At 43.6% G+C, this 10912-nt stretch overlaps 1 protein-coding gene across 3 annotated transcripts in view; it reads right to left on the bottom strand.

Annotated features, from left to right (window-relative positions):
• Positions 1-214: 214 nt before the first annotated feature.
• The window catches only part of LOC134220696 (mucin-3B-like), a 48294-nt gene continuing 37596 nt past the window's right edge, over positions 215-10912 (bottom strand). For all 3 annotated transcript variants that reach the window (XM_062699800.1, XM_062699799.1, XM_062699798.1), the window contains one exon: positions 215-3441. In XM_062699800.1, the coding sequence (XP_062555784.1) occupies positions 2613-3441 (829 nt within the window). In that variant the 3' untranslated portion in view covers positions 215-2612. The remainder of the gene's footprint in view (positions 3442-10912) is intronic.

The raw sequence follows: 10912 nt of genomic DNA, 5'->3' as shown, positions 1-10912 counted from the left end.
TGGAAAAATATACAAACGAATGCAAATGACATTTTACAACACTGATCTGAACCAGTGCTCCCCGCGTTTGGAGTTTTTCAAAAGAAATAAAAAAAAAAGTCTCTCGCGGTATACTACATATCGTATATGTATACAGAGGTGATAAGTGAGCGATTTTTTCATTCTCTTTTTGATTCAAACCCTGTCCAGGAGCATATGTGACCGTGTGAAGATAGTGCCGTTCATCTGCACACCAGATCTTCTAATCGCGCTCTCGATTGCAATGTTGAATAATAAATTCGAAAGAACATCACCCTGCTTGAATCCATCTAAGGTCATCAACGAGGTTGACACTTTGTCCACAATCCAATACTTGATTTCGTGCCATCAAGCGTCGCACGTCATGCCTAGACAGTTTCGCCGGAAAACCATGTTCAGACATTATCTGCTACAACTTATTTCATTCACTCAGAAACACTGAATCGTACACCGCTTTGAACACATGGTGAGTCTGCTAATTGGAGTCCCGGAATTTAACAAGAATCATCTGCAGGATAATCATTTGATCCGTCGTTGATCGGCTCTCACGAAAACCTGCCTGGTGTTCGCAGACGGTAAGTGCTTGAGGATGGGTTTCCGATGAGAACTTGGGAGGAGCATCCCTTGAGGATATTCCGAACAAAGACGAATACCAGGTTCGTGTGTTTACCCTGTTAAAGGAATACTGGAAGGCCGATGCCATAGTGAAGGAGAATAGAAAAGACGAGATTAGATGGAGATTAGATAAGTTATGAGGAGAGCGTTCTGTGACATACTGGAAGTGTTTGTAAAATCGTGCAATTCTGTACAGTCTACGCGTGACATTGATATTTTCCGCTGGATTACTTCAACCAAACACGTAACCAAGACCTACTGCGTTGCCTAGCGTCAAAGCATCACATAGCCAGCCTCGTCGCTTTGATGAACTCTTCTATTCGCTTTCAGTATGCCAGGGCTAGATGATTTCCATAGAACAGTTGTTGAGTCAGCTTCTTCGCCAACGCTTCCTTTTCCTTCGTCACATCACTTCGCTTTGTCTATGTCGTTAGCCGAAGACGTCTCCTGGGCTAGCAAAATAAGAGCCGGTTCCATAGCAACGGCGGAAGGCTCGCTGCAAAGGAAGATTTGCCGACATTTGGATGCATTTCGTTTTTCTTTGGTATTGGAATGACGAGATTTGGTTTGGTCAGTTAAAAACTAGATTTTGGTAGGGATGGAAGAATCTTGATCATTGGGTACCCATTTGATTGAAAGCCATTGATCAAAAGCAAACAGATTAGCCGTTTCAATTCAATTTCACCATTTATTCCAAAAGTAGGGGAGTGCTTCCGGTTGTGAGCCCAGTATCGTTATTCCCATTTTCAGGTCAATATTATGCAGTGACATGAACGCCAACGGAAAGCTAGAGATTAGGGTAGATTACACTTATATGAAAACATTCAAAATCATTTTTTCGAGACGTATACTGCCGTTCTACGCATAACTGTCCCATGTATATAGGAAATCCCAGCAAACATGGGACAAATATGCGTATGACGGCAGTATACCCCCTGAAAATAAAGTTTTTTTTCTCCCAGAAACTGAAAAAAAATTTCAGCCAGATCCGTCAAGTCTAAGTGGATGCGCCAGCTTATGCAACAAGCGATTGAGCTGAAATTTTCAGAGATTGATTTTATCACCCAAAGGCACAATCCTGGAGGGTGCCCCGTAGAATCCGACAACTTTTCCTATCCTGGGCCAGTCTAATATGCAGTATGCACGCTTCGGTATTGCCTCTGATTATGTGTGCTGCTTTGACATTACTCAGATTTGCCGTACCTGTCAAGTGTCAAAAGTTATGCAGGATGGCTTTAGTCCAGCAATAAAATGCAAATCGTTCAAGTTGACCAAATTAAATAAATTAGCCGAAGTGTTAAAATTGATAAAATCGAAATTAGTCACATCTTTGACAAATAAGTTTACGAACTTGTTAGAACCCGTTTATAAATTAATACACTGAAGGAATTTCCTATATCAAAGGAGAACATAATCTACTTTGTATTACCTACTTCATGTAATGCCTTTTATTTATAGTTGTCAAAATTAACTTCCCTACGGTTCGCAACATATCACAGAAAATTATAATATTTGTAGATATCTACGTACAAATACTTTTAATTGTTTGTCATACATTTTTATGACTTTTTCGCCCGATTATTTTTTTCAGTTTGATTAGACCTATCCTACATAATAAGTAAAAACTAGTACCTGCGCGCGATCAGCTAAACAATAATTAAGCCGCGATAGGTAGAAAGCTTCTTATTTTCATTGTTTACTGTTGGTTTATATTGATCATTGTTTTAAAATTTAGCTGTTTTGGGTTTCTGTGTAACCTACGTATTTGCGCTCCTCATAATACTTTTGTATCGGTAATTTTCATTCCCACAATCTGATGTGTAATGTCACGGATAACAGTAAAGAAGTTAAACATCGAGAATTATTTCTGTTTTGTTTGTTGTAGGTCCATACAAAAACGCTAAGATTCGATTTACCTGCTTTGTACCTTACTACCAGGCCGAATCACTCTTTGAGAAGTTTTACTCACTCTAGGCCAATCAGTTCTCGATCTCCATTGGCGAATCGTCGATTGTGTGCAACCAGTTGAAGATGAGCATGTGGCGCTCGTACTTCGACAGAGGTTTACCCCTCTCGCTTTCTATGTCCAAAAAGGTTAGGTTCTTCTTGGCGTTCGATTTGCCACTGCTAGAAGACTTCTTCGACTGTGGGGCCGCAGCCGATATCATGGGGGTAGCGGATGGGCTGGCCGACCCCGTAGCCACCGGGCTGGAATCCAAATTGACGGACTTACCACCGACTGGTGATGCGGAAGCATGAGTTGTAGGTACGACGAGTTCCGTTGGGCCGGGATTGCTGAAGTTGTTGGCAGCGAACGCAGCCGCCTCCAAGCGATCCAGGTTGAACTCGCTCTGGGACAGTCTTTCGATGGCACGGTATGTGTTGTACAGCCGTCGTCGGATGTAGTTTTGGCGAATTTTCTTGTTAACCGAACTAATCAGGTCAGACACAGTGAAGCTCGGCGTGGGCGTTGCATTGCATATCGTGGGAACCTGATTGGAGGATTGTCCGCCGTGGGGCGAAGGCAGTTGGGATGTGGAAGCAAGCTCTCCTACGGCCACCCAGGTTGAATAGGAACGGGATGTGTGGTCGAGGCGGGGATGGTCGAACAGATACCCGGCTTTCTGGAATGGAGTCAGTGCCAGCTCCGAAGTTGACAGTCTGCCACCAAGGTTGTGCTGATCGGACGGCAGCTGGTAGATGTCGGTCGTACTGAAACTCTTGTGTATACCGAGGGCAGCTGAAAGTGTTGCACAGTTACGAATCAGGTCGTTGCTCTCGCTCCATTTCTCCGTGAGCGTTGATGATCTGATAGGGGCGGAAATAATAAAACTCTTATGAATTAACTTTCATTGAATTAATATCTAATGCTTATATAAAAATGATGTTTGGTTATTATCGTTTAACAAATCATTCGTTTGGTAATATAATTGAAATAAAAAAAGATAAATTATTCGTTTGGTAATTATCAGTCTTCGTTGTTCGGTAATTAATCAGATTACGCGTTTTTCAATGCAATGGTAATAGTGGGGTCCGGAGACGAGCCAGCATAGGGCTGAAAGTATCCGTAAATTCATCAACTTTTTGCATATACAAACCTTGCGGATCCCAAAACGAATCGATTAGGGAAAAAATCTTGCAAATCGGTCAACCTGTTCGCGGATTAAGTCGTCAGGAAGGAAATCTCAACTAATTTTTATTATTACCTCTGTATATAAATTTTCACGTTGATCGATTGAGTAGTTTTGGGGTCTATAAGGTTCAGACAGACTGAAATACATTTTTATGCATATAGGTTCAATCACTCATCATAAGTGAGTGAGTTGTGAGTTAGTACTATCCCATTTAACTCCACTGTCTGATTGTAACTTGACAGATACGTATATAGACCTCAACCTCAATAGGGCCCTCCTTAGCCTAGCGGTAAGATGCGCGGCCAAAGAGCAAGACCATGCTGAGGGTGGCTAGGTTCGATTCCCAGTGGCAGTCTAGATAATTTTCGGCTTGGAAATTGTCTTGACTTCTCTGGGCATACCGTCAAGTCGCCATTCACCGTGCATCTTAGGCAATTTAGCAAATATTAGAGCTCTCCAAATAATTAAAATTGAAAATTATAGTCTTGAACACCGTCACGAACCTTGAATAATTGTTTTAATTCGAATGAAAATCAAAAACTATCTGTTTTTGGCAAGATAGATTATTATTTTTATTTATTCAGACTAAGGCCGAAGTGGCCTGTGCGGTATATAAGAGTCTTCTCCATTCGGCTCGGTCCATGGCTACACTTCGCCAACCACGCAGTCTACGGAGGGTCCGCAAGTCATCTTCCACCTGATCGATCCACCTTGCCCGCTGCGCACCTCGCCTTCTTGTGCCCGTCGGATCGTTGTCGAGAACCATTTTCACCGGGTTACTGTCCGACATTCTGGCTACGTGCCCGGCCCATCGCAGTCGTCCGATTTTCGCGGTGTGAACGATGGATGGTTCTCCCAACAGCTGATGCAATTCGTGGTTCATTCGCCTCCTCCACGTACCGTCCGCCATCTGCACCCCACCATAGATGGTACGCAGCACTTTCCTTTCGAAAACTCCAAGTGCGCGTTGGTCCTCCACGAGCATCGTCCAGGTCTCGTGTCCGTAGAGGACTACCGGTCTAATTAGCGTTTTGTAGATTGTCAGTTTGGTACGGCGGCGAACTCTATTCGATCGGAGCGTCTTGCGGAGTCCAAAGTACGTACGATTTCCAGCCACTATGCGTCTCCGAATTTCTCTGCTGGTGTCATTTTCGGCAGTCACCAGTGAGCCCAAGTACACAAATTCTTCTACCACCTCGATTTCGTCACCACCGATGCAAACTCGCGGTGGGTGGCTCACATTGTCTTCTCTTGAACCTCTTCCTATCATGTACTTCGTCTTCGACGTGTTGATGACTAGTCCGATCCGCTTAGCTTCCCTCTTTAGTCTGATGTAGGCTTCCTCCATCTTCTCAAAGTTACGTGCCATAATATCTATGTCGTCGGCGAAACCAAATAGCTGGACGGACTTATTGAAAATTGTACCACTCGTGTTAATCCCTGCTCTTCGTATTACACCTTCCAAAGCGATGTTGAATAGCAAACACGAAAGACCATCACCTTGCCGTAACCCTCTGCGGGTTTCGAAGGACTCGAGAATGCCCCTGAAACTCGAACTACGCACATCACCCGATCCATCGTCGCTTTGATCAACCGTGTCAGTTTATCCGGAAAACCGTGTTCGTGCATTAGCTGCCATAGCTGGTCCCGATCGATTGTATCATATGCGGCTTTGAAGTCGATGAATAGATGATGTGTGGGCACGTTGTATTCGCGGCATTTCTGCAGTACTTGGCGAATGGCAAACACCTGGTCAGTGGTGGAGCGTTCGCCCATAAAACCCGCCTGGTACTGCCCCACGAACTCCCTTGCAGTTGGTGCTAGTCGACGGCATAAAATTTGGGAGAGTACCTTGTAGGCGGCGTTCAGCAATGTGATTGCGCGGTAGTTGCTACAATCCAGCTTATCGCCCTTTTTGTAGATGGGACACACGACACCTTCCATCCACTCCTGCGGCAAAACTTCCTCCTCCCAAATCTTGGTAATGACCCAGTGCAGCGCTCTAGCCAGTGCCTCACCACCGTGTTTAAATAGCTCTCCTGGTAGTTGGTCAACCCCAGGGGCTTTGTTGTTCTTGAGCCGGCCAATCTCCTCCTGGATTTCCTGGAGATCCGGAGCCGGTAGAATTATGTCCTGCGCGCGTTCTCCCAGGTCCATCACCATACCGCCATCTTCGTCTGCCACATCGCCATTCAGGTGTTCTTCGTAGTGCTGCCGCCACCTTTGGATCACCTCACGCTCGTTCGTAAGAAGGTCTCCGTTTATGTCCTTACACATATCGGGCTGTGGCACGTGGCCCTTACGTGAACGGTTTAACTTCTCATAGAACTTTCGTGTGTTATTAGCGCGGTACAGTTGCTCCGTTTCTTCACGGTCTCGATCTTCCTGCTGGCGCTTTTTCCTCCGGAAAATCGAGTTTTGTCTGTTCCGCGCCTGTTTGTATCGTGCCTCGTTCGCCCTCGTGCGGTGTTGCAGCAATCTCGCCCATGCTGCATTCTTCTCTTCCACTAACTGCTCACATTCGCCGTCATACCAGTCGTTTCTCTGATCCGGGGGCACCGTGCCAAGTGCAGCGGTTGCGGTGCTACCAATGGCGGATCGAATATCTCTCCAGCCATCTTCAAGAGATGCTGCGCCTAGCCTCTCTTCCGTTGGAAGTGCCACTTCCAGCTGCTGCGCGTATTCTTGGGCTAGTCTACCGTCTTGTAGCCGCCCAATGTTAAGCCGCGGCGTCCGACTTCGACGCGTGTTGTACACCGTCGAGAGTTTTGAGCGCAGGCATACTGCAACGAGGTAGTGGTCGGATTCAATATTCGCACTGCGGTAAGTGCGGACGTTCGTGATGTCGGAGAAGAATTTACCGTCGATTAGAACGTGGTCGATTTGGTTTTCCGTTTCTTGGTTAGGTGATCTCCATGTGGCCTTGTGGATATTTTTGCGGGGAAAGAAGGTGCTTCGGACTACCATTCCGCGGGAGGCTGCGAAGTTTATGCATCGTTGGCCGTTGTCATTCGATACGGTGTGCAGACTATCTGGTCCGATGACCGGTCTATACATTTCCTCCTTCCGACCTGTGCGTTCATGTAGTCGATGACGATTTTAACGTCCCGCAGTGGGCATCCATCGTATGTCTGCTCCAGCTGTGCGTAGAACGCTTCTTTCTCGTCGTCGGGTCTCCCTTCGTGTGGGCAGTGCACGTTGATGATGCTATAGTTGAAGAAACGGCCTTTAATCCTCAGCTTGCACATCCTTGCGTTGATTGGCTGCCACCCAATCACGCGTTGGCGCATCTTACCCAGCACTATGAAGCCGGTTCCCAGCTCGTTGGTGGTGCCACAGCTTTGGTAGAAGGTAGCCGCTCGATGCCCGCTTTTCCACACTTTCTGTCCTGTCCAGCAAATCTCCTGCAGCGCCACGACGTCGAAGTTGCGGGGATGTAATTCATCGTAGATCATCCTGTCGCAACCTGCGAAACCTAGCGACTTGCAATTCCATGTTCCAAGCTTCCAATCGTGATCCTGTATTCGTCGCCCAGGTCTTTGCCGATTATATCGAGTCGCATTATCTCTTATATTGTTCGTAATGATTGGTTTTCTAGGCGGCTTATTGGGCCTGCGCAAACCTCCTGTCTCGTCGGAGGGCCGTCGTGTCAGGGCTGTTTAGCGTCCCACCTAACACCAGGACTTGGGCTTGTGCGCTTTGAGCGGCACACGGTCGCTTTGGTGGAGCCTACTTGCGGATACATGCAGCTTTTTATAGAGGTTTAACAGGGCCCACTGTCAAACCCCACCACATCCTAGGCAAGCCCCACAACTCGCAGATGGCCTGGGGAGGGATCGTCAAGCCCTTGGACATAGTCCCTGCTGCCCGCTGGCAAGATAGATGGATGTAGATAACTTTTCAGTGATATATTAGGGTATCCTTTCACCGTGTTAGGGCACCGTTCACCGTGTCGGTAGGTACCCATTCACCGTGGATAAGAACTTTTCATTTAAATTAATTAAAATATTATTTTAAAATGTTATTCGTGTTTTTCATTTAGTTAAGCATAAACATGTGGAGTTCATGTGTTTTAGTGTAACACAGAAAGGACATAATCAATCAATAGATTATTATTGCAGATGCAGAAATCAATGCTCATTAGCGTCACGTAACTCTTATGACCAAGGGGTCGTACACTAATTACGTAAGCACTTATGGGGGGAGGGGGGGTGCGCCATTTTCTTACGATCCATATAAATAAGTGACTAAGTGAACAGTTTGGACTTTCGTCAAGCGAACATAGTTGCATTGAAACGAACGTTTGATCAAATGGACTGGGAACCTAAGCTGTTGAATATTTCACCAGTGTGGTTAACATGGCAATCGTTGAGAACGTTCCTTTGCGTCGACCGCCTCCAAAACCTGCGTGGGCAAATGCTCGACTTCGCAAATTAAAACGATTCAGATCAGCGGCACTCAGAAAATATAGCCAAAATCGCAATCCGTTCTCCAAGCAACTATTTACTCGAGCCAGCAACGAGTATCGTATGTACAATCGATATCTATACCGACGCTACACCAAACGCATTCAGAACAATCTTCGCTTGAATCCAAATCAGTTCTGGTCGTTCGTCAGAACAAAAAATAATGAAGATGGCTTACCTACTGAAATTTTCCTTGGCGAACGTCAAGCCCGCAAACCAGAAGATAAAAGTAATCTCCTAGCCGACCATTTTTCGCACACCTTCAGCAACCTCTCGCCATCAGCGTCTCAAGTAGATTTAGCGATTCTGAATACGCCCAGAGATTTGATCAGCCTCAACATTATCTCCGTCACCCCGGAACTGGTCGATTCGGCTATAAAGAAGCTAAAGTTCTCCAATTCACCTGGACCCGATGGATTTCCTTCCTCCCTGCTGAAAAAATGTTCACCACAACTGATCCATCCTTTGACAAAAATATTCAGCCTGTCCCTGGAACAGGGTGTATTCCCAAAGGGGTGGAAATCATCGTACATGTTTCCGATTCATAAAAAAGGGGATAAACGCAACATTGAAAATTATCGTGGAATAACTTCACTTTGTGCTTGTTCCAAAGTACTTGAAGTCATTGTCAACGACTCATTATTCGCAGCCAGCAAACACTACATATCATCTGACCAACACGGCTTTTATCCAAGGAGATCGACATCCACAAACCTCATTCCATTCACGTCTACTTGTCTTCGAAGTATGGACTCCGGATCACAGGTCGATGTGATATAAGGTACACTGGGGGAAGTGGAAAAAGGGGGTAAGTGGAAAAATCGACTCGAAATATTGGAATTGTACATACTTTACAGTTTTTACTACATCATAACATTATGCAAGAATATACTTTGATGCTCAAACTAATACTATGTTGAAATTTGTATAATACGTGCACTAACACGGTTAACGCTTGAACTGTAATTTTAGGTTTCGCGAAAAGTTGATTTTTGCATTCATAAAATCAATTCTTATTTGCACCAATTGTTCTTTTTTCGAGTGAATTTATATCACAGGTGACCATTATAATATAATTAAACTAATCCCATTCAATTGGTAGTAGTTTGTACCAAGAAAGCAAATAATTCAAAGATTTTACACTTACCCCAGGTATCAAACACTGCGGGGGAAGTGGATAATGCTTAGTACGCAATTTTTTTCTTCCTTCCAGGGTTTATTTCGATAGCTGTGAATCTTAATATGTTCCTTCTTTGTTATCATTGTGATTCCAGTGGTGATTGGACTCATATAAACATGTCAAAGGCATCAATACCGATAGGTGGATTAATAAGGCATCAATACCGATGCCTTATTAATCCACCTATCGGTATTGATGCCTTTCACATGTTTTACATATGAAAAAAAATGTATAAGAAAGTTAAAAATAGCACTGATAGGTAAATATATTGTATAATTCACATTAATTTTTATTCATAGCAAGTTTCGCCGTTGAATGCAATTTTTTTGCGAACAAATTGGTTAAGCACAAGTGCTTAAGAATAGCTGATAATTTTGTACGTGCTTTGCACACACACATACATACAAATACGCACATACAGACATCATATCAATTCGTTAAACTAAGTTGATTAGTTTATAACCCTGTGAGTCCCATTTTTCCTTTAAAAAGTTCATCTTTGGCGCGAACATATAGACTTTACGTACGCTTAGTGTTCGAGAAGGCAAAACCAGCTCTCCCCTAGCTTTTACGAGAATTCCTTGAGGATCTATTCCGTTAAGGTAATGAAATTATTTTACAAAAGATACTCAGAGTAATTATCGTATTGATTTTAGTTATATGTAACTGCTTATCACTATTGAAGATCAAGGTAACATGGGTTTTCCACTTACCCGTGGGATGGGGTGGGAAAGTGGAAAAACAACTCCTTATTTAAAAATCTATTTCCATAAATTTCAAGCGAACAAAATGGTATGAATTACCGCACAGCTGGTGCAAAATTGACTGTTTTTGATAGCCCATTTTGATTGAACGCATTTAAATAATTTAAACTGGTTTTACACTAATTCAATCATGCACTATCGATTTTTCCTTTTCCACTTCCCCCAGTGTACCTTACATTTTTGAGGTTTTGGCTGCCTTCGAACCATCTGTCTATCAATTTGGTGTTCATTTCATAGACGCCGACATTTAGTCCGCATCGGAGGCGCATCACTAGCGTTCAAACAAAACAGTGTTTAGTAAAAAGCAATGGGTAATGTTTTTAACATAACCGCGAGTAGACGTAGGACTTGAATAAACGTACCGTATTTACATTTAACTTCTAACTTTTGGATCTATGGAGTTTGACTATAGGTATTGATACTGGAAACGACAACTTCCATGCTGTGTAGAATTATTAGCAATTTGTTTATTCGAAACTTCTGGAAATAAAACTAATAATTAATTACATAATTAGAATTGCTTTGTTTCTAACTATTAAGCCCTTATTTACTCAAGCAAATGTAGGGCATTTATAGATTTCTTATTGATGATAGTATTTGAAGTTTAAAAAATCTATTAATAAAATTTTCTGATTTGAGCAAAATGTGCTATTTTAGGGGAACTTTTAGGAATCTGTTTTTCAAACAAATAAATACAGCACCAATTACGTTGCTTCTTTTTGATAACATGCGTGC

Source organism: Armigeres subalbatus, chromosome 3 (genome assembly GCF_024139115.2).
Source record: "Armigeres subalbatus isolate Guangzhou_Male chromosome 3, GZ_Asu_2, whole genome shotgun sequence".
Lineage (NCBI taxonomy): Eukaryota > Metazoa > Arthropoda > Insecta > Diptera > Culicidae > Armigeres > Armigeres subalbatus.
Note: the sequence above shows the minus strand (reverse complement) of the source record. Positions and strands in the feature narration are given on the sequence as shown.